At 37.1% G+C, this 27,966-nt stretch overlaps 1 protein-coding gene across 4 annotated transcripts in view; it reads left to right on the forward strand.

Annotated features, from left to right (window-relative positions):
• The window catches only part of CAMSAP2 (calmodulin regulated spectrin associated protein family member 2), an 81,051-nt gene that overhangs the window by 38,660 nt on the left and 14,425 nt on the right, over positions 1-27,966 (forward strand). For 2 of the 4 annotated variants that reach the window (XM_064720261.1, XM_064720263.1), the window contains exons 3-10: positions 2,996-3,157; positions 3,826-3,909; positions 9,140-9,172; positions 13,296-13,437; positions 16,576-16,715; positions 23,216-23,309; positions 24,383-24,476; positions 27,623-27,693. In XM_064720261.1, coding sequence (XP_064576331.1) covers positions 2,996-3,157; positions 3,826-3,909; positions 9,140-9,172; positions 13,296-13,437; positions 16,576-16,715; positions 23,216-23,309; positions 24,383-24,476; positions 27,623-27,693 — 820 coding nt within the window. The remainder of the gene's footprint in view (positions 1-2,995; positions 3,158-3,825; positions 3,910-9,139; positions 9,173-13,295; positions 13,438-16,575; positions 16,716-23,215; positions 23,310-24,382; positions 24,477-27,622; positions 27,694-27,966) is intronic. The other 2 variants (XM_064720264.1, XM_064720265.1) reach the window with 1 other exon arrangement.

The raw sequence follows: 27,966 nt of genomic DNA on the forward strand, positions 1-27,966 counted from the left end.
TGTTTATTTGGTTGCTTGCAATTTTCTAAGGGAATAAATCCATATATGTTACTAGTTTTAAATATTTTCAGTAGTAAAGAAACTATTTATAAAATCAAAAGTTTGATTTTTGCTAGCTAAAAAAGTTAATTGTTTGTTTCTCAGGATATTATTCATTCTTCTTTCCATTATTTACTGGTTTTTAAAAGTCTTCTGAGTGTCCTGCCTGGATTATAAACAAAATAACTTGGAGTCACTTCTGAGACTGAAGATGCTTGTATTTGATTGCTTGTATGCAAGCAATAAAGATTGTGACATGGATCACAGTGTTGGTAAAAGTTTATTACACTTAGTTTTGATAGTACAAATTATTATCTAAGGTCATTCTTCCCTCTGTTTGTTTAAGTAGTTTGCACTTCATTAATGATTCACTAGAAGCATTGAAAATGAGACTCAGTTAACTAATTGTAAATAATTTACTTTTTATAATGTATTTATAATGTATCGAGCATATTGTCAGTTCTAACAACACTTCAGTGTCTTTCTCTCTCCACTGGCAATCCACTTAGTAGGATTTTCCAGGGGAAAAACACTTTGTGTTTTCCAGAGGAGCTGATGATCCAGCAGGGGAGGTGAAGGTTGCTGAGTTCCCTCAGGGGAGTTCAGTGCTGGTTTTTCCTGCAGGCTGGTCTCAGAGCACAGGTGTAGTAGCCAGGGCACTACTCATGGAGCAACAGCTGGGCAGGAAGATGCTGCTTTCACACCTCTGGGAGCTCCCTTGGTTGTCAGAGCTCACATGGAAGGCAGTGTCCTTCCCACAGGCAGGGAGTAAAGGATGGAAAGCATTCCCTTGTGCAGCAGGCAGTGTGATCAACCTTGATGCTCCTAGCAGTAGCATTCTCTATGAAGCACTCTTCTATCTGGCTGAAAAAACACATTTCTGTGCACTATCTCCTCTTAAAAAGCAAATCCAGCATTTTCTTGCTGTTTTAATGTCTCCTTTTTATTTTTGGGGGAAGGCTCTGAAAGTAGCCCAAGGTTTTAACCCAGGTGCCATTCAGATTAGGCAAGCTGTAGCAAGGAAAGATTATTAGATCAGTGACCCCAGGTATCAGAGATGATCCACATCTTCCTTTGTTTGCTGTGTGTTGCATATGCTGAAGTACCTTTCACCAATCTGCTGGGAGCTCCTACCAGAGCTGCATGGGTTTGTATGGCTGTTCCAGGCTCTGCAGTCCCCCACAAGGATTTGGGGGGCTGTACTCACAGTTTGTGGTGCTTGATTTGGAGCCCCCTCTGCACTGCACTGCTGGGCCAGCAGAGGAGCAGTTCCTACATCCCTGTAGAGCATTGCTGCTCTGCACCCTGGGCTGCAGGCTCCTCATGAGGCTGCACACCCTTTCCCTTCTGAAATACTTGCAGTGGCAAGATTCAGCTGCCAGCACGTGCCCTCATTCACCTAGGAGCTTGTATCAGTGTTTGTCCATAAAGGGCTGCAGATAAGCTCCTAAAGGCATAAAAGCAGTGGTGGAAGGAGTTTATTCAGTCCATCAGTGGTGGCAGCAGGGGGGAGGTGCTGATGCCTGTGGAGCTGTGCTGTGGGAGCAGGGATGGACTCTGTGGCAGACAGGGCTCTCAGGCCATACCCAGGGTCCGGGCTTGTCCCAGGAATGTTGGCTGTCAGCTTCAGTTTTGTGAATGTCTTTTAAGTGTAGTTTGCCTTCTTTGTGAAACAAAGCAATTTAACTGCTTTTTAAAAAATCAGTACATGCTGCTGCCTGCTTCTGAGGTCAGCATGATCACTGTCATTGATGACACAAACACTAAGAGCAGCACAGAGTCTGGATCTGTTCCTTTTCCTGCTGTGAATTCTGGAATAAGTGATGTGCATGAGCTACCTTAACTGTGATGATTAGATAGCATATTGCTGTGTGACTCATGTTGTTCATTGCTGTTACCATGGCTGTTACAGCTACCTTGTGAGATGTTTATATGAATATTTTTTGTAGTATTGAAGTGGTGGTGTTAACAAATGTTGGGGATCTTTGTGAGCTGGGTTTAAAGACAGTGTTTTAAAAATACTGTCTTTGGAAATTGTTCTGATCCATGGGAAATCTTGCTTAATACTTCACTGTTTCTGGTTTTTTATCATGAAGCAGAAGGAAATGTGTTTAGCTGTAGGCACTACCTCTAAAAGCCACCATCATTTTGTTATTCAATCACAAGAATCTAGTGTAAATCCTTGTTAACCTTTTTTTTTTTTGTTGTTATTGTGTTGGGTTTGGGGAGGGGGGAATTCTTTGCTGATTTTGAACTATTACAAACTGTGAAACAGCCATTGTCTTTCAATATATAATCCCAGAAGAAATGTACCTCCTCTTTTATACAGCAGATACATTATTTTAAACCTAGCTGTGTACCTATAGCTGTGGCACCTACCTTACATCTGCATGACATAACTACTTTACTGGAAGAAGAAGAGATGTTTTTCTATCATTTTGTTGGGTTTTTACTAAAGATTAGTATAATCACATCTTCTTCCTGGATTAAGACTTTAAATATAGATGAACTTTCACATATTAATGCAGCATTTTCATGATAATGAAGATGGTTTAGCAATCCCCAAGTTCCTGCTTTTATTTCCTGTACAAATAACATTGATCAGACAGGGAGGTTTGGTTTTGCTATGGTGACAAATTTAAAAGATCTCGTTAGCTCTCTTAAAAGTGATGTGATGTTTCAATCATTCAGTAAACTTGCTTATTCTGTTTGCTTTTAATTCTTTAAGTTTGGTGGGGGTTTTTTAAGGAAATTATTTTTATTTGCAATTTAGTCTGTGTTCCCAGGTCTGTTATATTTGTTTTCATTAGCTTTTCATTTAAAACTGACAACCAGACAGAAAACGTATAGCATTCACAGTTTTGGTCCTTCCATGCATGTGGCTATGTTCAGAAGCAGTGCATAAGGAAGATGTGTTGATTTGCAGCCTGATCAGTGTTGGTGTTTGTCGCTGCAGAGTGCTCACTTGGCCATGATCGACACGCTCATGATGGCCTACACTGTGGAGATGATCAGCGTGGAGAAAGTCATCGCATGCACCCAGCAGTACTCAACCTTCTTCCAGCCTGCAGAGGTACCCTATGACATTGAGGATGCTGTCATGTACTGGATAAACAAGGTATGAGTGCTGGAAAAGCAGGCTGGGGTTTTCTTTGTTATCTGTATGATTCAGTTAGAGATGAGAGGCCAGGATGTGTATTTGTGTATGTAGGTATATCAGGACTGTTCTGATACAGACTGTTCCTACATCTGCTGTTTATGGAATAGAAAAAGAAAAGCATGCAGAAATAAGTTAAACATGTGTGGACCAAATAAATGGGAAGTCTAAATTAATGCTGGAATATATACTACATGTGACATCTCAGGTGTCATTGTCATGTTGAGATGCCACAGTGCCTGCTCAAGGGTCTCTTTTTGGCTCTTTGTAAGTTGTCATCTCATTGTGTACTTTGTCATGATTTAAACCCAAAGCTACTCTGTTTGTTTGAACACATCTTGCTTGAAGTGATCTACCTTCACTGCATAATCAAATCAGGTGACAAGGATACCCTGTTAATCAAATGTGACTGAGCATAATAAGGGACAGGTTATTTTGTACAATGTAGAGCTAACAGGCAGTGACCTTAGACTGCATCCAAGACTGACATTTGCTTCAGGGCTATAGTCTGAAATGTTTGGTTTATCTCTTTAGTTCTGTCTTCGTGATTTATAGACCTTTTGAAGAACTTCTAATTTCTGTGTCTTGTTTCTTAGAACAGACAACTAAATGAACTATTTTGTCTCTAGGTAAATGAGCATTTGAAAGACATCATGGAACAGGAACAAAAACTAAAAGAGCATCACAGTGCAGAATCTGCAGGAGGTCAAAAGGTAGGTGGAGGAGTTAAAATGTTTTAAGCAAGAATGAGCATTTATCTGTAAACAGACATTGAACTTTTCACTGCTTGTTAAAGAAAGCAAACTTGTAGTATTCATTTTGTTGTTATTTTATCACTTTCATGAAAATACACATTTTAAAAATAAAGCTAACAGAGTTGCACTTTTTATAGCCAGTTGTCCTTTCTGACAAATAAATCTTTGATAGCAGGGAAACATCTGCTACATTAGTGCTAAGGAATTTAAGAATAATGACTACTTTTGAGTGAATTAAAATCCCTGATAGATATGATATGAAAAAGACCAGAACTTTTTTTCATGGTTTTTAATAGGTTTTTTCCTTGTGTATTGCGTGAATGTCAAAAGAGAGATGTGTATGTGGTATCATGGGAAGGATTGCTCTGGCCATGATCCAAAATACTGGTTGATTACAGGTTTTATTACCTATAAAATAAAAACATATTATGTTTGCTTCCCTTTCCTAACAGGATTTTTTTTCTTTTATTTACATAGCTCAGTTAATTAAGTAGCATTAAATGCCCATCCAAATACGTAGGGATAGCAGACAGTTCCAGAGTATGTCAAATTCCTTGCTTCAGAAAGATCCTTTACCCTACTGTGATAGAACTATTACTGGAGGATTGGTAATCAGTCTGAACACCTTTGGTATTATCCCTGCCCATGAATGCAGAGCAGATTTCCAAGCTGCTGCAAGGCTGTAATCCTCCTTCCCAGCCTGGCCGGCTCTCACCTAAGCTGCTGCCTCCTTTTCAGTGCCACTCTGAGGGGGTGGCAGGTTACCAGCCTGGATTCAATGCTCAGCTTCAGAAAACATGAGGGTAGTGAAGATTTTTGCCTTTGTAGGGTTTTTTAATGTAAGGAATGCCAATGAAGGATAACGTGACTCAGCAAAAGAAAATGGTGGTTGTAACAATAATAGTGTGACCCTGGTGCATATACCCTGCCATGGAAAATTTAAACTGTGTTCAGTAGTGATAGTAGCATAGAAATCTGGAGAATAAGATGTCCTTGGCAAGTTCATTTCTCAGATTTAGATAAAATAAAGTAAACAGAGGCCAGAGAGATAACCTGTGTTCCTCTGTCCTCTAGTGGTTTTTCTTTTTCCCAAAAATAATAGCAGGATGTTTTATGGGGTTTGTAGGTCACTTGGAAAGATGAGAGCAATTTTGAAAATCAAAACTGCATGAGAGTCTTAGTATGATAAATATATATCAAAGTGAAAATGATTATCATACCAATTCCATAAAATTATCTGGTTTTTAAAAATTCAGTAATAGTTATTTTCACTTATAGTTTGCAACTAATATTAGGAGTAAAAGGATAAAAATTTTAGTTTATAGTTTATCTTCACTGTCAACATTTTGAAATCAATTTTTGAAAGATTTATATAGCTTGTAACTGATCCCATAAATGGACTTAGGGGAATAACACATTTACCTAAAAACTGGTATTGTGGTGTTTTGGATGAATTGTGAAGCTGTAACAGAATAGAAGAACCAGGTTTTGTTGGCCAAGGTACAAATGCATTGGCAAAATAACAAAATGAAACAGTTGCCCAGTCACAGATAAATGTATATTTAAAGCCCTCTCTTCTGTACACTGAATTTTGATACTATTCCTCCAGGTATATGTTATGTTTTTTGTCTCACTAGGGAATCAGCTGCATAAATTACTTTGTCAAGGAAGATACTCTGTGCTTGGGGGCTGTATTAGCATGAGGATTATTTAACTCCAGGTTTTCTTTGAGAACCTGTTCAACTGATGGTTAATCTACTGCTCTGGTATCTCAGCTTTTCTTTTAGTCATATGTCTCACAGTATTTTCCAGGTTTCCACTTACTCTTCCTAAAGGTAATGGTCACTGCATGCATGCCAACATCTGAGGTTTAGAAACACGTGAAACACCGCAACTAAACCCTGAATTTCTTAACTGAGGATTGTACTGAATACTGGCTTTACAAGGAAAACTAATGCAGATGCATTGGATGAGTCCATTGCATGCAATCAGACTGAAATTCTGAATGCCCCTTCTGCTGATTAGAGATGGCCAAGCAAACATGGGAAGAATACATAATTTTAGTCAACATGGAAGGCTCTTCTTTACGTTTAATATCTGGCCAAGAAGCAGGAAAATTAGGTACCTATAGGGTGAAACAAAGTTAACATGTAATTTTAAAATAATTTCATAATTTCCTACAGTTACACATTTGTAAATTAATCAGTTGTGAAAAATAATTGAGTTGCCCTCAAGCCTGCCAAACTGTGTTACTGTGTTGTTACAGAACTCTGGTGAATCTTTTCAACAAAGAGTAAATTTCTACATTTACAAAAGATTTAAACATCAAATACAGATTATTGGGTGCTCCAAGATATACCTGTTTTCTATGTCTGGATAGATAAAATCAGTATTAACAGATTATGAGGTTGCTTTTTTTTCTTTCTCTGTCTTCTGCTACTAGCTGTCTGTAGAAGATAAGAGAGGAAGGAGTGTGTATGATTTTTAGTTCCAGGTAGTCCTCTGCGGATCTTGATCAGCTGGTGATTTGTGGTAACCTCATCTTTTTCTGATAGAGTCTCTGCATCTCTTTTCAGAATTAGGATTTCAAGTTTTGTAGTAAATAGCTTTGATTTTCAGGCTTCCACTGAATAATATGTAGCGAATGTACAGTTGCACTGGTTAAATTGCTGGTGTTCAGTGTAGTTGGAGCTTTCCCAAAAACATGTTGTTCTTCTGTCTGCTTCTGTGGTTTAGACTGAATCTGTCTTAACAGATTTAAGTCAAATGCAAATCCTGTGAGAGAAACAAATGCAACTTCATTTAAGTACGTGAATTCTTCAAACTTTCTGTAAGAACAGTTTAAACAGTGCAACCTCGTGTGTGAAGGTAAAACACTAACACTGTAGTTCCACTTTCTGCTAGAATTTAATGTTTCATAAATCCACACTGCTACCAAAAGCTAACCTGTCAAGAAGAAAAGTTTGCAGCAGAATCAGCTTCTTGATCCAATCAGTGCACAGCTGCATGAGCACAAATGATGGTGCAAGGAAGAGAGCAGAAATAAGCAGTTCATGAAAAGCATGACTATTGTGTTTTGGCACCGTAAGATGAGTTTATGTGGAAATAAATTTATCATAGCTGTGTGTCAAACTTTTTGTTAGGTGTGATAAATCATAGTGTAAAACCATAGGCTCTCAACCTGAGGGACAATTTTGTTCTTTCAGCTTTTTTTTTTTGGTTGGTTGTTTTGTGGGGTTTTATTTTGATTTTATTTTGGTTTTGTTGTTGGTGTTTTAAACATTGGGAAGAAGTCAGCCAGGATTCTCTGCTTAGTTTGTTTCATAGTGACTGTTTCTTGTGAAGTTCCAGGGCAAAAAAGTTTATTCTTGCTGATCTGAAATGACAGTTCAACAAGCACTGAATTCCCAGGTTGTCCAAGAGACTTCAGCTTTTCTTTCATCTCTTTTCTTTTATGTGGCCTTAGAAAATGTATACTTATAAATCTTATGGTATGTTTGAATTTAAATTTTAAAAATCTTTTACCCCTTTGAAGCATATTCATAGTCATCTCAATCACAGTTTCAATCAGGTGAATAAATAAAAATATATATTGGATTACTAGTTTGAGGTGTTACTGTTAGGGAGATCTAGTCTTCAGAATTGAAACAAATTTGTGCTTTTTTCCAAAGGCTACTTCTTCACCCTAGCATTACACAGACATTGGTAGAGTTTTTGAGTTCCAGGTCTGAAATACACTGCACTTTGATAAATGCAACAACAATGTTCCTGTCAGTGTTAAATAGAATAAAAGGCAGCCTAGGTCTGATCTCAGCCAATTCAGCCAAAAGCTTGCTTTATAATAGGTTTTAGGATTCCTGATTGTAGTTGAAAATTAAGATAATTTGTTTTGAAATTTCCATGGTTTTCCATACACTGACTATTTTTCAGTGAGATTGAGAAGCTGAATCCTGTGTAAAGGGTATAACAGAAATGCCCAGAGCCACACACTGACATGCATCTTGTAGCTGATTTCTTCTAAGTGCCTTTGGGATTCTTTCCTGCTGCAATCCAGTGAAATGGAGGAGAGGGATGTTGAGAATAGCTGTGTTACTGCTGCACACCCATTAGTGCACAATAGCTTTTTTCCATAAAAGCTCTGTATCATTACTAGTTGTCTTCAAGGTTTTGTAGAAGCACAGTATTTTAACAATAAAATAATAAAATAATTAGGTTCCATAGCAGTTTGTTCCATGGCAGTTTTAAACTGCATTTTTACCATTTCCAGAAAATATTTATCTTCATTAAAAACAAAATGAATTGTTTCCTGCACTTTGGTTGTGGTTTTGATTTTTTTATTTTTCTACAATGAAATTGATGAAGTGGTGACATTTTCTGTGTGTATTTATAGTACTGGTACATAATATTTTTATTCTTAATACTAGAAGTGTTATGCCAGAGTATAAGAAGTCAGTGTGCTTCAGATTAGTATTTTTCTGGTTGTGTAGGAGTTTAGAGGTTTATGTATTAGTTCTGATAATTCCTCTGTCAGTAGTCAAAACTCCATCTACATTTCAGGTCATTGCACATCATGCAGCTGATGCTAATGTGATTTGTCATTGTAAAAATATAACTGCCTGTACCTCTTGTCCTGAAAACTGTCATATGATTGTTTAAAAATATTGTTGAATGTTACTGTTTGGCTTGAAGAAACTAACACAAGCTTCACTGCAGTTGGGTGTACTGTACTACAGTGTGTTTATCCCTTTTTTCATTGCTTTAGCTTCCCTGCTTCCCCATGTGTGCTGCTGGAGTTCATTTTGATACTTGTGATATCATGACTTCAAGTCTCAAATGAATTCTTCAGTCGGATTGCATATGTAGAGTACAATTAGATGTGTGAAAGCATTTCATAAAACTGCATTGATCTGACAATCTTAGCTGTTCATGTGGGAAAATTATAATGTTGATCTACAAAGAGTGCAGACATATTTCTCCAGTGTTATTGCTGCTAATTAGCTCAATATGCAGAGGTTACAGTGCACTTATGCTTGCCATTAAATTACAACTCACTGTTATACAAAACTGAGAATGTTAAAGAAAATTGCTTTATAAAAGTAATTTATGAAATCTGATAAAATGTTCCTTTTTTTTTTTTTTTTCCTTTGCTTTTTGCCTTTATCCTTTTTTCCTACTGCTTCCTCTGAAGTCTCCTACCAAATGGTTTTGGAAACTGGTTCCTGTAAGTTTGCCCAACTGCTTCACTTTGATCAATTGCTTATTTTGGGAATGGCTTTGTCCATGTCATGCTGGTCTAATCATTCATTTCATTTATCTGTGTGAGATAATTTTATGAGATTGCCCTGCAAAGGAGTGCATACCTGCAGAAGCCTGTTTTGCAAGGTAATCTGTGCAAAAGAAATGTGAGATATGATGCTGGATAAGGAATTACTTTTCAAGCAGTCAGTGGGTTTGTACAAGGCAGTGCTACCTGTTATTAACTCATGTCCAATGAACATTTATAAATTACTTTTTCATAAACTTTCAGTAAACACATGCTATTTGATATCAGTTGTCTTCTAAAAAGAGACTTGCAGAAGTAGCTTTTGATTGTTGATGCTACATGCAAGCTGAAATCTTATTTATTCTAAGCATATGCAATCATTACACCATTCATCTAGAATTCTCCATTTTTTCAACTGATTTAAGACTGCTGTTAATTTCTCCCCACACAAAATGACCCAAAGCAGCCTACTTTTAGTGAAACTATAATTTCACTAAAAATAATAAAAAATACTTTTGCATATCTGCAACAATATAAAGTTTGTTTTCTCTGTGCTGTGTCACCTTGGGGTTATCATTACTTTCCTCTATCATGTAGGAATTCACACTTGATGTGCCTTCAGGTTGTTTATTTGGCTAGGTTTGGCTGGGAACAGCTCTTAAGGTATATGCAGAATTGCATACTTCTGATCTGAGTTCCAAAGAACTAATTCCCATCTATCATTGCTCTAAAGATTACCAAATAATTGATCTAGCTGTCCCTCAGATGTGTTTGTTGCCATAACTAATGAAACACTGTTCTTACATTGCAAAAGAAATTGAAAATAACAAGGCAGTTGCATGTAGGCAACAAGAAAAATTACTCTGTGTCTGGAAAAGTAATTTAAAGGTCCTGTCTCCAGCAGGCTGAGAGTGTTCAGACTCCTGACAGTCTCTGTAAAGGTATCTATTGCAGTTGTGACACACACACAGATACTCTGCTCTTCACAGTACAGCCCATTCATTTTGTTTTGGAGTTAAGGGAGTGTAATTGGAGGGAATAATGCAGAAAAAAATATCAGGTGGACCATGATATCACAAATTTTTTGTCTTATTTTGTCAGAGTAAGGCTACTTGAAAACAGTTTCAGAATATCTGTGTTCTGTTTTTGTCTGTGGTGTTGGTTTTACTAGTGAGTATCTTCCTTTGCATAAAAATGATATTCAACTCTAAAATACTCCATCTGTTGAGAAGCTAACTCCAGTTTGCCTGCCAGTTATCTGTAAACAACTTGAATTAGTGGTATTTATGTTACTTTGTGTTGTTAGCTCAGTAGAGATGCAGTTAAACCCCAAGTGCTACTGATAACCCTCAGGCTGCTCTATCACTTGAGCCACTCTTCTGTCTCTCCCCTTTAGAACAGAGCACATTTCATAGTGACAGATATTCCTGAGCATAGAGGCAGCTAAAACCTCTGATAAGTACATTTATAACATTTTATCTACTGTATGGTAAATGTGTAAGAGCATTCATTCTTAATGATTAGCTCTGAATACACACAAGCACTTAGGAGAGAGTAGCTGGTGTGCTGTTCTTTAACTGACCTTGTTTCTAGGCAAGTGTCTTGACTACACCTAGACTAGGTTAAGTGAAATAAGCTCAAAGATGCTAAATCAGGATGGTTTAGGATCTCAGAAACAAGATGCCTGTATTAGCATTTATGTTTCAATTAGCTCTAGAGCTTTATAATGTAGAAGTTCATATTTTGCATTATTGCATATATATATGTATTTAGTAGCAAACACTGCAGCTGATGAGAAGAGTTTCTTCAAATGGAAGGTTATTTAAAATGCAGTGCAATTACCAAGTCTTTCATTTTTTCAGTATAATTTCTTTTATCTTTTCAACCAAAATGAAACATGATGCCTGCTGTACAGAAATGAACCTAGCAGATCAGGTTTTATGAGTTTATCTTTCCTGAATGGTAATGTGCCTGGCATTCTCTACAATGGCTTAAATCCTCTATGTCCACTTCAAAGATATGACACAGTTTCTAGCATGGGTGGGCACTGTTCATGAGGCCAGTGAAGGCATCATCAAAATGCAATGTACTTTTTCACAAGATTTACTGTGCAGCACCACTAGATTGTCAGTTTCAAATATTTTTGAATACTCCATTAAAAGATACTATTCAAAAGAATTTATGAATTAAACAGAGCTTGTAGAATGATGATGTTCAGTCCATCTATACCTGTATCTGTTACTATTATTGATGCTTAATCATAATTAAATTGTGGTATTTCATAGACTTAATTTCAGTCATGTTGAGGAGGACATACATGGACATAGTAACATGGAATTTGAAACTTAGAGCTTTTTCATCATAGTGGGTCACTGGATTGCCATAGAGTGAGAGAGATTAAACTTTCACTGCAATTATAATTGACCTATTTCATTATATATACTAGGGAGTATTAAGAACATGAAGAAAAGAATATGAATAATGCATAACAGGAACATGATTTTTGTTTGGTGTTAATGTTTCCTCTAGCACACAGAAATGGGATTTTCATTTTTATAAAGCATATTTGGCGCACAAATGCAACTACACTAAAAGCATGAAATAACAACTAAGTCTCAGGGGTTTTATTAAATATTAATTGGTTGAGGTATAAGTTCTCTGGACCAAGCACAAGCCCTTTATTTTTCTAGAACTGATGTGGCTGCTGTTGCCAGACTAGGCTTTTAGTTCTTAGGCCAGTTAGAGGACACTGACATTCACTAAAATAATGCCATGTGATCCTTGACAGAAATCCAGTGACAGTAAGTACAGCCCTCAGGGTTAGTCTGTGGTTCCACAGACCTTTTTGCATGCACAGTTGGCCTAAACAATTCCTGCCCCTCCATAAAACCTCCATCCCTGCTCATGCCCTCATTCACTGCAGAAACACAGGAGGAGGGAGTTGCTGTAGCTGGGGCAATGGTTTGGGTACAGTCCCATCAGTAATTGCTCCAGCCCAGCCAAAAGGAGAGTGGGAGGTAAGAACAGTCAGTTTTAGCCTTACTGGGAAGAGTGATTTCCACAAAGATTTCTGAGAGTCCCTGCAGGGAGATTGCAGCTCTGTGGGTATAGATGCATTTAAATAGCATAAGATTAACTCAGAAACACTCTGCTGCTTGTAGGTAGTTCTGTGGTGTGAGTACAGCAGTAACCCTTCACTGCTGTTTTAAAAAGGTCTTGGTAAATAATACTAACAAATTAAGATCTATGCCACTTTCTTCCACCTCTGTTTGTTTTCCCAGGAAGAAGTGAAAAAAAAAAAGGAATGATGTTAAGTCCATTTTTTCAGTAAGCCCTCCTCTCTTACGACAAAAAACACCCACAACCTATTGAAAATATATTCACTGCAGATAAATGCCATATCAACATTCTAACCCAAGGATCTCTTTATATGCTGACTGGATTTTTGAAATATTTCTATTTATTACTGGATCACGGCATGGTCATAACTTTTGACCATTAATATTTCTCTATGTTTATGACTGCTTACACATGCTAGTAATAAAAATGGAGTTGATCAAATGCAGATTTCCTTGTTTCTGAATTTGTCATTGTCAGTTGTATGAATAAGATTTTGGGCAAGATACTTAGGTGTGTTAACTTCAGAGCCATGTGACTTGCCACAAAACTGAAGTTGCAGTAGCTGAGGACTTGTCTCACTGTGTTTGCACACAGATAATTTTTGATTGTATAATAATGACTGTTAAATTTTAATTAAGGGATAGAATGTTATTTAGTTTAGTGTGCTATAGAGAGATCATCAAAACTTGGTTGTTTTGAAGGCTAAGCTCAGTATTAGCATTGTTCCTTTCCTCTTGGATATTATTAAGATAGTTATTAGATATTAGAGTATTAGATACTATATTATCCTGTTCAAAATGTAGCATGGCATGAATAGTTGTAGGAAATAGAATACTGAGAATATTCAGCTATTTCTTGAATACTGCTTTTTCACTAGCAGTGTAACACCTACAGTATGACTCTGTTTCTTCATACGTGTCAGAGCCTTTGTTTCTCTGAGTGTGTCCATTTCGCATTGCAGGCTCGTTACCGGAAGGAGCAGACGTTGCTGAAGCAGCTGCCCTGCATTCCCTTGGTGGAGAATCTGCTGAAGGATGGTACAGATGGCTGTGCTCTGGCAGCCCTCATCCACTTCTACTGCCCAGATATCATTAAACTGGAGGGTATGTCTGGCCTGTCTCTCAACTTGTATACATGGCCATAAAAGTTAAATTGTTTGTGTTGGGAGCTGTGTGAAGGAGGGTGCTTAAATGCAGCATACAGCAGGCATCATTTAAATGTGGTGGGTTTAATATAAATTTTGTGGCCATTTCTTTTTACATTTAAATAAAAGGAGCCCAGATGTCCTTCCCTGGTGTGCTTGCTTTTATGTTGCTACACTAAAATAAACATACTTGAAACTACCTGCAAAACTCTTACTCTTGAAGCTGCATAAGTTCTTTTTTTGCATCTGAGCAGTTACAGATGTAAAACTTAGAGAAGTTTAGAGCTGGGCTCTGCACAGCTTCACTGCATGGCAAATAGTTGCTCTGTATTCTGAGCTTTCAGTTCACCTGGGACCTATCTGAATCATTTATAGAGTAACCGAAAATGTATAGTGTAGAATGTATTGCTGTCATGCTGTTCTATAATAGCAATTGTCTGTGATGATGAGCAGCTTCATCTCATTCTTTTGCTCAGAAGCCTGGTAAAGTTATACCTTCCTCTTGGCAACTAAGAGCTGTAGAATGTCTTGGCAGCTAACACCCATCATTTTCTGCCTGTGTTCTTTCTATGATACCTTTGATGTCGTGGGAACACTTAGACAGAAACATCCTGAGAAATTCAGGAATATGAAGAAGGGTTTAGAGCTTGCTAAGGACTGAAATCTGGAATTCATATTCACAACCACTTTATAGGGAGCTTTCAGCACAGGAGGCATTGAAGATGAAAGGCACAATGATGCATTCATTCACCTTTCTTCTGCAGCTTGAGAATTTTGATAAATAGAACTTTCGATTTACATAAACATTGCAGCCAAATGCATACTATTATATGAGATTAGGGAAGAGTTAGAACTTGGGTGGGATTGACTGTGGTAACACCTGGTGCCTCTGTCCTGTTCCAGCATGGCTGAGATCCCAGACACTCTGAAAGGCCTTGTGTGCCTTGCCTGACCAGCACCTTCCTCCAGCATCTGCCTTTCAGCAGGGCAAGGCACATGGCAGCTTTGGAACTTGAGTTTTAATATTCTTTTAGGTGTCCTGACATCATCTTCCCTAAAGATACAAATGTGCATGTCATTGTCTCAGAAGTAAATTCAAAGGTACTCCAAAGCAACTGGAAACACTTTAATAAGATTTTGCTCATCTTCCCTGTACTTAGGTAATGCAGTTTTTGATGCATGTTGAATTTTACTAAGATTTGGTTCTGTACTGAAAGTGAAGAAGGCAGGTAATAAAAATATATATGCAAAAATGCCTAAAAATGCATTAACAAAAAAGAAAATGGTATTCTAGGGTTCTCTGTAGTCTGAAATAGATAAATTCTTCTCATTAAGTCTTCATTTCACTTTCAAATATAGGTTTCCTTGAAGGAATACAGAACTAGAAAGGACTCCCACTGAGTCATGAAGTTGACTATTGCACACAATTATATAATCCCTTTCTTGAATTTATCTTGTTCTATCTTAAAACTGCCAAACTGTTGAAAATCTGTACTCTTCTTTTACCCTCTGTTCCTTTTTTTTACATGATTTTAAATTTCATTCTTTGTTTTTACCAACCTATTCCTGGTTTTTACGTAACCTGTCTTATGTGCCTTTGTTGTTCCTGCAGCAGTATCCTTTGGTTTGAACAGTTTCTAATCTGATGTTCACATTTTTGATTTGTTTTCTTCCTCTTGTTTTAGCTCAGGCTACTAAACCAAGCCTTTTCATCCTCCCTTGCTGAAGTGGATTTCCATTCTCATTGTTATCCTCAATAGTCTTCCTCTGCAGCTTGTCTAGTTTGGGTTTACTGTTCTTGACTGTAGAGGGTTGTAATCATACAGAAAAATCCAGACTGACATCCCATTCCTGCTTTGTTTGGTGCTCCTCTGTCATTGCTGGAAATGAATTTTCTGATAGGTTTTAGCATCATGTTTGTTTTTTTTCATCACTGCATGATGCCAAAGGCACACACTGGCTAATATGTGATATGTAATATGTGCTAACTCCCTGCTCCATATCACCTTCAGTCAGTGAATCACATTAGAATTTTATTAGATTCAAATGTATGACTTCGCATTAATCTCATTTCAGTCAGTTTAGTCAAACATTTTTTCCTATTGATCATCATCTGTGGATTTGGAATTATGGACTATGTCTGATTTTCTTCAGGGTGGGAGTCCTTATCCTGCTGGGATCCCCTTATCCTGCTGGGATCAAAGTAGATTTCTTTTATGAAGAAACCTTTTATCCTTAACAATTCAAAACTTATGTAGAGTTCTGTCATACATTGTTGCTTTAGCAATAAAATCTGATGCATGCTCTGGAAGTATATTTAATTCTTTTCTTCAGTCCTTTTTTTTTAAGAGGACTGTCTTTTTTTCATGGGACTTATTATTCCAAGCAGCAATAATAAAAAGACAACAGAGAGTATCTGGGCTTAAATACTAGTCAGAGAATACTACACAATGTAACTACACAAGTGTGCTCACAACCACCACTTCTTTGTCTTTAAATAGCACTTTCAGAGAGTGATAATTTATATAACAGCCTTCAGCTCCTTGGAAAATCTCATCTCAAACATCTCAATCCACAAACATGAATGCCTAAGACCAGGCTGGTTTTTTGTGAAGATTCAGGCTTATTGATGCTAAAATGTGTTTCTGTTTAAAGACAAAGAACTAATATGTACAGAGAAATGTATGCAAAAACGTGCCTATTTCTTACTGCGTTTGTTTTATAGAAAACATAATTATTAAAAAAAAATTAAATTAGTGATTAGATGTATTTTTTCATTACATGGAAATAGTTGGGTTGAGAGAATAACTTATATTTTCACAAAAGGCAAAACAGAAACAAATTAACTTTCCAACAGTGAAGAACAAAATTAATTTTTACAAAAAAATCTAAATATTTAGAAATTAAAAGATAAAATGTAAATTAATAATTTCTTTCATTTCTGAATTAGAAAAATAAAAGTATCTGGTGGGGAGGAGTGGGGCAGAAATGATATCTGAAATTATTCAGTAAATGCTCCTGAATCAGTAAAAGCCAAAATGCAATTTTTGGGAATTTGGAGTTGTATCTAATCTTTGCTTATTTTCTTCCTTTTTAGATATTTGTTTGAAAGATACAATGTCTTTGGCTGACAGCCTGTATAATCTACAGCTGATCCAAGAATTTTGTCAGGAATACCTCAACCAGTGTTGCCATTTCAGTCTTGAGGATATGCTCTATGCAGCTTCTTCAATAAAGGTAAAAATAAAACACTTAAACAAAATTGTAAGCAACTATTTTGTTAGTGATATGTTTAGTCTTTTACTAAACTAGAGTTTTAGTCTGCTGCTGTATGGCTTCTCTTGTGACATAGCATGCAAGACACAGATTTCAGCAGAATGAAAAGCCTCCTTCTTTTGGCCGTTATGTTTTCCTAGTAATTTCCAAGTATTTTTTTAAAAAGCCTTTGGGAAAGGATTTGTAAGAACTTTGATTTTGTGCAAAACTGTTTCCTACTTTATCTTTTTTCTGATTAATTAATAGTTGAAGTCTGTAATCTGCAGTATTTCTGTTGAAATGTAATAGTGATCTGCATTAGTTTCAATGTATCAAGGCCTTAACAATGGGTGGAAATATTAAGGACTTGTTTATGGAATTACTACTCACTGTTCTTACTCATTTCTGTATACACCATTTCACGTGTTTTAATCTTAAAGCTCTTTTAGTTTTGTCAAAGTGTAAATTTCTGAGTTAATTTCTGAGTTAAATTTTTTGAGCAACCAAGGGCTTGATGCCCCAAAAATTAGCAGCAACATAATTCCAACAAATACAGTTGTTTGGATAAGCAATTAAGTGTATTCCATCAATCTAAGATTTTGCTCATTTAGAAAGAGGAAAATAAAACATTATTCTGTAATTCTTTCAGCCTGTATAACAAGGAGCAACTGAACAATTTCTTGCCTAATTGTAATTTTAATTTTTCATTATTTTGTTTCACCAAGACTTTCTTCTATACAAAACATACTTCATTTGCTTAAGATTCTTGTTGGCTTGCCTTTAGGGAATGAAATATTATTTTTCTGAAGTCAGCATATCCATTGCAGATGGGATGTAATTGGTTTCTAAATATCTGGGTCATTTCACTGCTTTTATGATTTTCTAGCAATCTCACAAGCAGAGTCACAGAGGCCAGAGCTTGAATACAGCTTTGTTGTCTCCTGTAGGGTTGAACCCAACCCTTTCCAAATAAGTAATGAGCTGCCAGGGTGAGTAAGGGCAGCAGGACCTAAGTCTAGACTCCTTGGCTGTTGCTGCTTTATTTTGTGTATGCAGAGCTGTGCAGTGAGTGCTTTCAGGCAGCTTTTGGTGCTGTTAAATTTCACATGCAGTGCTCTGCCTCTGCTGCATTGCAGTCTGCCTTGGCTGCACTCCTGTCCTACAGCCACACTCAGGGGGCTCCTGCAGGACTCCTGCACTGCACTTTGATGGTTTCTCTCTGCTTACAGATATATGAAATATATGTATCTGTAAGCAGGGAGAATTAGTTATTCTTGTTTTGATTCATGACAATTAGTCATACCGTTTTTATAGTAATGGCTTGAATTATTTCTCAAACCAGTATGCACTAGGAAGCTTCAATGACAAAAAACCTAACTATAGTAAATATTTTGTCAATATCCCAATGCATCAGACTTTACACTTAGTGATTTTGCTATTTCTGAACACTGATTTTAGATAGGATTTAGAGTTCTTTCAAAGAGTTAGAGTATTTCTAGATCTGAGAGAGCCCTTTTGTGATCATGTTTTTACAAGTTGTTGTGGCATGGATGCTTATTTAGATGTAAATGCTACAAAGGAAGCCTGCCAAGTTTTTCTTCTAAAACTTGGCATGGAAACTTCAGCTAGTGCTGTAAACTCTGTTTTTCCAGTGTTAAGAGTTAATTTGCTTGGAAAATAAATTCATTGTTAAAAGAGTTCCTCCTTAGTTTTCCAGTGCATCTGAGTAGAGTACGTTTTAATAAATGTGTTTTTTCTCCAATGAATTTTACTGTCACTTAAAAAAAACTTGTATTGTGAATGGATATTTTAAATATTGCACATTGAGTTACACTGGTTTGTGGAAGCTACTCATCTCAGCCTACAAAATGGACATAGTATGAAGTCTTACTATTTGTAGAGGTTTGTGTTTGTTAATCAGCAGAAATTCCTGTCTGTTTTCAGAGGAGCTCATACTGCACAGTAGGTGCCACTGTGCTTTTGGCTTACAAACCTCTTACCTACACAGTAGTGACAGAAAAAGTAAAAAATACCAACTGCTGATATCTTACTGGAAAAACCCTCAAGAAAAAAATCTCAGCAGAGTTTTTGGAATTACAGTGTTGTGCCTTGTGTGGTCCTAGAAATTCCAGTAGGTATCCTGACTTGCTGCTGGTTCTTGAGAAGGAAGAGAGCAGAACTTCTTCTTAAGGGATCCAGCACAAACCACATACCTCACATTCTTCCCAGGGCACCCTGCACTGTCCTGGTACATTAAATCAAAGGAAGTTAGAGATAGGATATGATGCAGAAATTTAGTGCAACACTTGACCAAGGTGATTTCAGTTTTCCCACCAAAATGCACAGAAACACTGACTTCACTTAAGCATCCTAAGTCTTTGATAGAGGCTCTGAGATTTCCCAGCAGATGAAACCGTTGGCTTAGTTCTGGTTTAGCACAGAGCAGAAATAAGCTTTGTCTGGATTTCTGGACAGCTTTAATGTGTCATAATCAAAGGAAGCAGAAAGTTTTGTTGCTCTTTATTGCCCATTTCTTTTCCTCTAAGAAAAATACATTTGTAAAGTTCTTCATAAGATGTTTACTAAGGCAGGGCTACTGATATTAAAGAAAAAAAATTTCAATACGTTCCATGGATGCTTGAGGCACCAACAGGGGACCATACTGGTTCCTGGTTGTTATCCTTTGAGACAGACAAACACAAGTCGAGAGCGATTACATAAAAATAATCACAATGTTTTCTGAATCCTCCCTGCATATTTAACAAGCAGAAATAATAGAAATCTTGAGTCTGTCTTCTCTGGTTGCTGTGTGCTGAGATCTGGAGAGTCTGCTCACCCAAGCTCATGCAGAAGGCATATTTGTTGGAATGAAAGCTTTCAGAATGTGAAATGACGCAAATGTGAGAGATGATTGCTGTGTCTTGGCTGAAAGGGCGTTCCTCTGACCTAGATGTGGGCCAGACTCCAAACTCTGCAGAATCACAACTAGGCATATAGAATAGGTACCTTATTTTTGCACCTGATTACCAACCAGAGTGGCAGAAAAAACATTTGCACTGTCAGATCTTTTTTGATTCAGATCCAGAACTTCTTTTTTTTTCCTGCTGCTGAACTGAACAGGAGTATATGATATCTGAAGTGTTGATGATCTTGAAGGTCTCTTCCAACCTAGTCATTCTGTGATTTATATTAAAAAATATTTATTGCACTTGAGCAGTTTTGAATACTTGTACTTTCTGATGTAATATTGATGGTGTTTATTTGTAAATAACATAAGCAGAAGCTGTAATCAGCACCAGAGATGTGAAAGATAGTGTTCAAGTATATTGCATAGATAAATCCTAGAAATTCAGGGCTGCACGATGTCCACACATGTTGCACAGCTTTCCCTCCCACTGCCAGCCAGGCTGCTCACCTAAGCCTGAACTGGCAACTGGAACCCCTTAAGGACCTGGGAGAGCAGCTGGCTCTGCTTGGTGAGGCACTTACTATGTATGGTGGGAGTCAGTTCAGCCATTTCATTCCCATCTGGCTGGGTTAAAACGACTGAGGATCGGGAATTAAAAGTAAGATTCAACCAGGGAACAGTTTTTTGAGACAGTTTCTCCCTGAGAGGGACCAAATGTTCCTGACTCATTATTTAAAGGGAAGCAGTGTGGTTTGCTTTCGCTGATGTTAATGGGCCGCTCTTCCCTCTCAGTTGTGGTCTGAAACAAGGCAGAGTGGGTTTGAAAACTGACTTCTTGTGGCATTTCTTAGCCTGTGGCAGGACAGAGGACAAACTGGTAGTGCTTAGATCATGCACTGCTGTAGTCTGGCCTTCTCGAGACAGTTTGTGACACTCCAGTTTCTGCAGTCTTGAAGCATTTACCTTGGCACTTGTATGACAAAAAAGCTGTGGATTTGCACTGGACAGGACCTTTTCTGACCCACTGAACAGAGATTTGAATGTGCATCATGGCAAAAATTTCACAGTGTATTTTATGTTCATTTTGAAAAAAATTCTAAAAGCTTCTGCAGCTGCTCTCACACCCAATTTTAGTGGATGCAAGCCTGGTGACAAATTATATGTATCATTTGTAGGTGTGATATTGTGGTTATTCTCTAAATATGCAGATCTAAAACCTATAGGTGTTAGGGGGGTATAATTTATTTGAAGTATTCGAAATTAAATGAGATTAAATGAAATGAAATTAAATGAGAACGTGATCTCTGAAGCTGCAAGTCTGCCATCTGCTGTTCAGGGGGCTTGAGCCTGCCTGGACTGCTCAGAGCTTCCTTAGTTTTTAATAACTGTTAAAATATTGTTGTATGTAAGTGCATCTGATAATCATATGGCAAGCTGTTAGAATTTCTGGCACCATAATTAAGGCAGAAATCTATTGGAAATCATATGTACATTCTTTTGAGTTCTGAATAGCAACATTACTACAGACCCACTGCTAGTTTTTCCAAAAAAAATTGTTACTGATCATCAGTCTTTCCCTTCAGTCGTTCTGACTAAAAATAACCTGTGAGAAAACGTGATTTCCATCCTGATGGCTCCCCATCAGACATCTAAATAGCCTCTGTTCTCAGTGGGCTGTGCAGCACTTTCATTTTTAGTTCAGTAAATACTGCTTTGGTGGCTTTCGAAAAACAAACTGGCTTGCAGCAGCTCAGCACTGCATAGAAGATATTCTCAGAAGGAATATTTGTCCTTCATAAAATAGTCACACTGTGTGTCTATTTTTTGTTGAAATGCAGCATTTCAACATAAACATGAGAAATTGGAGTATCTAAATGCAATATTATTTTGGATGGAGACAAAGCTATGATTAGAACATTTTATGATTTAACTTTTTACTTAAAAATCAAGTAAAAAATATGAAAGTTTAAGGAGAGGGAAGGGGAAGATATTCAGAGAGAATTTATAATATTTTGAAATTGTAGTATTAAAAATCAAATTCATCTGAGAAGTACATCTGGTTTTTTTCTTGGTCTAAGCTTCCTAATGAGTTCAGTGTGTGGTACTGAAATGCTATGCTTGACATTAACTTGAATGGAAAAGATTCTGCTATGCACTTTTCCTCATTCAGTTCTGTCAAGCTGAATAAACAGCGATGGGGTTTTTCCTATTCTATTTATAACTTCTGTGTAATAGCTATGCTACATCTGCCTGATCCCTTCACCATATAGTGCAGTGTAGGAGTAGCTTTTGGTCTGAATGTCCCTTTGCTGAAGTATAGGCTTATCTATGTTAGAAATCTTCAGGAAAAAGAAATCTGAAGCAAAAGTGTGAAACAGATACTCAAAATTATATTTTCAAATACACTGATGTGGAATTTAAATTATCTCATTTATTATCAAAAGGTTTTTAGTAAATATTTTGTTTATTTTACAATTACTTTCTTACCCTTAATGCCTGTGGTTTGTTTTTGAATTAGAATGACATTTTTGTTTCAAATTTTTGAAATAAACTGTTTGAAACAAAAAGTTGTTTAATTATAGTTTCCCAGTTTAATGTATAAGCATTGTTTACATCTTCAGACTCTGTATGACTGGTGGCAAAGGTCTGTGCACCTGTTTGAGCCAGCTCAAACCTGGATATTTGCTGATCTCCTTCAGCTGATATTTCTAGATATGAAGTGGCATGGAAGATGCAGAACCTTTGGCCTCTGAATTCTTTGGCCTCCACAGTCAACAGCCTTCTGGGCTTTTTGCACTCCTCGTATGTTCTTGCAGCAGAAACAACTGCTCCTGCCTGGCTTTCCTCTATTGATTTTTGTTGTTGTTGTTGATGCAGTTTGTCACCAGTTGTTTTTTTTCCTTTTCATCTGTTTTTCCCCTCCTGTTTAATCTGGTGGCTCCCACACTGTGTGTTTCATAGCTGTGTAATGGGAACATACAGTAGGGACATAAATATCAGCAGTGCATAAACCGTTGGAGCTAAAACCTTGTTCTAACCTGCAGCCAAGAAAGTCTGCTGCTGTTTTTTGTTTTGCATTAAAGGCTTGTAAATTTGGGTAGAACTTCACAAGTATGACAAATGCACATACTTAACACAAAAGCCAAAATCAGTTTCTAACTTCTAAAACAAGGGGCTACCATGCTTTTTAATATTAAAAATCTGAAAAAAAGTGTTATCTGCCCTTGCAGTGGGCTTTTCAGTGCTATTTTTAATGGAAATGGCTGATCTTTGGCAGGCGTTTTTTTCACCCATCCTGCTCCTCTCTGCCCTCCCTGCAAGACATCAGGCTAGAGCATATGCTTGTTATGAAACATTTCAACCCAATTGGTTGCAATCTGGTCAAGTTATGTATTGGTGCTTCAGATCAGTTGTACTGGTCTCTATTTCTGAAAAATACAGTGGGGATTGTATAAAATAAATGGAGATTGTAAACTGGCTGAAACACAGAGTCATCTCCCAAATGCTGCTTAATCTGTTTACTTGCAGGCTTGTGTTCTAACATCAATTTCTCTCTTTTTTTTATTTCATGTAGAGCAATTACATGGTGTTCATGGCAGAATTGTTCTGGTGGTTTGAAGTGGTGAAGCCATCATTTGTACAGCCCCGTGTTGTTGTGCATCCCCAAGGTAATTATGTTATGGATTGGCCTTAATATGCATGTTTTGATATGTATGTGTATACAGATTGCCATTGTGTTCACAGATGCAGTGAACATTTTAGTTAACAGGATTTGGCAGTGTGCAACCCCCTTAAAGAAGGAAAAGAGTTCTCTTTCTTCATTGTAAATCTTCATCTCATCTCATAAATCATAATTAGATTTTCTTTCTGTTACCAAAAACTCATTTAAATTGTTGTGGTATAATCACTTGCAAATTTTCCTGACCTAAACAAGCCTTGAATCCATTTATGCCCATGCAAGAATTACAAACATAATAAGAAACCAAGAACAGAATTTAGCCTGAAGAGCTTGTGTTGCTGAGAAGATACCAAGAGAAAGAATCATAAATCTGGGCAAAGTGAATAGGGAGCTAATTGTAAAATTTCATTTTGTACCAAGTGCAAAGGCACCATCTTCCATCAGCAATTCTCAAATTTAAAAATGCACCTTTCTGTTAGATCTTGACATCTGTTAATGACTACTTTCAGGTAAATAACATTTCAGGTAACTGAAATGTTCACACAGCAGTGCTGTGATTGGCTTTCCATGCACTAGGAAGAGATTTTCATTGGGTGGCTATTATACATTTTCTTCATTTTTATGCTTTACAGCACATACAAATCTGACATAAATCTTTAAATAGTGCTAACTGGTTTAGGGTGTGACAAAAAGCCTTTTTTCTAGTCGCTCTAAGGGTTTGGGGAGAAATTGTATCAGAAACACTTCTTCCAAAATAACTTTTACTAAAACTGTTTACTTTTAATTTTGTGGCTCTTTTTTAGTTTGTTTTTCTGTATTTGTGCTTCCCTTGATTTTTCTAGTCTATTTTGTCAGTCTCCATTTCTTTAATTAGTGCCAGTACAGGAGCTTTGGAGGACATAAAGATGAAAGGAAGTGACAGTTTTAATCTAAATCATGGAATCAGTGAAAATTATTTTAATCTTTGAAAATCATTATTTCAGGTTATTTTGGACAGCTTTTCTACTTTGTAATTTAACTGAATACTAAACTATAATAACTTAAACTTTTTCTTCCTGGCAGCTGAACCTGCAAAAGATGCAGCTTCTGCTCACAGCTTGAATGCTAACAGAAGAAATTATGTGGATGGTCCATCTGGTTCTGACTTTGTAGCCAGGTAATGTCAGAGAATCACTAGCACTGTTTCACAATCTCCTTCTCTTATCAAAATCAAACAGATTTTTTAATTTTATTTTTTTTTTGCCTTTTTGTAGAGTTCAGTGATTGAATTACCAGATAGAATCTGGAATTTTGTGCAATATCTCATAGTTCAGCCCTCCCTCCCTGCTACAGGGCAGGCTGCTTGTTCATGTTTGTACACTTGGACAGTGCTGTTCTCTTAGCAGTGTCCAAAACAAGCCTCAGCATTCAGCACAGAAGTGTCACATGGCCTTGTCCTCTTCAATCTCCAGTGCAGCTGCTGACCAGGTCTGCTCTGGAGAAGCTGCTTTTCTGGAATTCACAGCAAATTTTCCAAAAGTTATAAGAAAACTAAACTGAGGTAACAGCAAGGAAAACCCTGAGTGATGGGTTTCGTTTGATTTGGTTATGTTAGTATAGTACCATAAAATTCAAATAGGTAAAAATAACACCAGAAACACCAGAGTGTCAGCAACAGTGCCCTCACTCTGAGCCCAAAACACAGCCCTGCACCAGCTACCAGCAAGAAAATTCACTCTATTCCAGACAAAACCAAGACCATGTGAAACATTATTTTTGTTATTACTGGTACAGATTAGGAAGCAATATAGAAACATCCTGTTTGTCTAATGTTCTGTAGCTGCTCCTACATTAATTTCTCAAGGGAGACCTAATCACTCTCCACAACTACCTGAAAGAAGGCTGTAGACAGGTGGAGATTGGTCTCCTATCCCAAGGAAAAAGTGATAGGAGAAGAGGAAACAGCCTCTGCTTGCACTAGGTTATGTTTAGATTGGCAAAATTAGCAAAACTTTTGTCACCAAAACCAGCTGTCAAGCATTGGAACGGGCTGCCTGGAGAGTGATGGAGCCTCCCTCCCTGGAAGTATTTAAGATGTGTACATGTGGCACTTACAGACATGGTTTAGTGGTGGGGCAGGGTTAACAGCTGGATTTCATGATCTTAAAAGTCTTTTCCCACCTATTCTTTCTATGATAAGGGACATAAATTGTACATTAGGCCTTCTTATTAATCTTTCTTTTGTCAAGGTAAAGAAAGCCTTCCAGTGGTCTGATCTGGACCTAGTGAATGAGCTTTACAGTACATTAATAATTTTGGGGGTTTTATTTTGGTTTCTTGAATGTAACTAAACTGGCACAGAGGAGGATAAAATTAGCATTTTAACTGGATATTTAGCAAATGGTTGATTTCCAACCCAGATAATCCTTCAGGGTTTTTTGGAGAGAGAGGTGAGGGTTTGGTTGGGTTTGAGATTTAAGGTTCCTAAGTATATTTTTGGGTGTTTCAGAAGCTATGCTGACTTTAATAACAGAGTAATATTTCCTACTACCATTAAATGATGGGATTCCAAATCCTTTTCCTGTATGTGTCCAAAGCATGTTCCTCTTGTAGACAATGATTTTATTTTCATGTAGACTGAGCATATAAGCCAGGAGAACAAGTTTTGAACATATCCTTTGAAGCAGGGGTTCCCAAGGCCATTTGCTGTAACTCTTCTCATAAACCAGGGTATTTCATCCAACCTGATGACACATCACTGCAGGACAAAGGAGGGGCTCAAAAAGCATTTCAGATGGTTGGAATCCCATACACAGGCTGCAGGTTCCCTGACTGCAGAATGTTGTGTCCTGGCCTTCCTCCCTGTGCATTCCTGCCCTCTTCAGTGTTTGAGTTCCATTTCAGCACACAAAGACAGAAAAAAGGACCCCAGTTGGAAAAAGTGAATGTTCTGCTGCCTCAGCCTGTTGGAGTGACTCAGAGCATGGGCTGGAGAGGCAGAGCCAGCGCAGAGGAGGGAGTGGGACTGTGGCAGTGTTACAGTGTCTGAGGTTGCCATGGAGCCCAGGCTTGGTGCCAGAATCAGTCTCTTCCCCAAGGAAAATAAAGTGTATAGATTCTCTTCATGGTAACACATTTTCACAGGCTGTGGGGTTAAATTTGGAAAGTATGCTTTTCTTTTAACATAACTTACAGACATTAGGATTTTATCATTTTCACAGAAATCTTGAATGCCATTTAAAACAGACATGTCATGTAGCTAGCATGTAGTGTTATTGATACAAAAAAATCAGGAATTTTTGGGAACCTATATTGAATAATTTAATAAATAGTTGTGAAAGATGCTCTTGTAGATTGTGTTTTTCTTAAATTGATGTGAATATCCTTCTTGCAAATATTATTTAGAAACATTTCTACACTATACAGTATATATAATAACACTAGACAAATATTCTGAAAAATGTGAGTTTGGGAGTGTCCTATTCAATTCAGTGGACAAAATTCAAACCATGAAAGGATTTAATCCAGCTTGTGTTTGAAGTCTGGCTTCTCTAGAAGTGTTTTACATACAAATCCATCTGTCTTTATGCATGTGTCTTTGTTCTGATCATGAAAAAGCACCTTGATCAAAACATTGAATTATGTTAATCCCATCCTGGATTAACACAGCTACTCAATTACAGACCTTCTCTGTAAACCAAATAAAGTATCTGTATAAGTAGAAACAGAGGAAATCTCTATAATTACTCCTTTAGTAGTGAATGTATTTTTTTATTTATAAAGTCATGTCTATCACAAAGACTCCTTTATCCACTTCTAGTGCATGTTGCAGTCCAGACACAAAGCAGAAGTTTTGAACTAAGCAACTGAAAATAGAAATGTATGGAAAGTATGTGATATTGGCTGCAGTCACTCAGTTTTGAGGCCAGTAGGAGCGCCCTCATTTTGCTCATGTCTGTTTTGACTTTTTACTGAAATCAAGCCTAAAAAATGGAACCTTCTAAAGAGACATTTACATGAAATAAATGAGGAGACAAGTACATTAACAAAACTTATGCTGCAGGTCTGAACAGCTGTCTGTGTACAAAAAATACCTTTTTGACTTTTTGGTCCACCTGCATTAGTCCCAGTCCAAAGTTATTACAGTGTTCTCTTTTTAGTTGATAAATTAATATTTCTAGAAGAGAACTACACCTCACTTTTTCTCATCACCAAAGAAAAAAAAATCTTGTCTTTGTCTTGGCCAACAACAGGGTGACTGGTTGGCCTTTGTATTGTGGCTTTTGATGTATTAATTCTAAGTTAATGTCTCTTGCTTTATAGATTGGGAAATCCAGCTTACACACCCCCTCACCAACTGCATACACCCCAGCAGCCTTATTCATCTGTTCCAGGTAACAATTCACAAAGGACTGGGAGAGGCAGTGAGACAGGTGTCATCCTCCGAGTAAATTGCTGTCCTGCTTGTATTTATTCAAACATCATTTATACAGAAATAGGGGGACATGAAAAAATAATTCATTTACATAATTGACTTCTGTAATTTATAAAATGTACAAGTGGGAAGATTGTGTTTGTACCAAATGCATTGTGTGTGGTTTTTTAATTTGACTTCTGTTTTGATTATGTGGAAGATGGCTTACAACAAGTATTTGTGGCATATTTTA

This window comes from Zonotrichia leucophrys, chromosome 8 (assembly GCF_028769735.1).
Source record: "Zonotrichia leucophrys gambelii isolate GWCS_2022_RI chromosome 8, RI_Zleu_2.0, whole genome shotgun sequence".
NCBI classification, from domain to species: Eukaryota; Metazoa; Chordata; class Aves; order Passeriformes; family Passerellidae; genus Zonotrichia; species Zonotrichia leucophrys.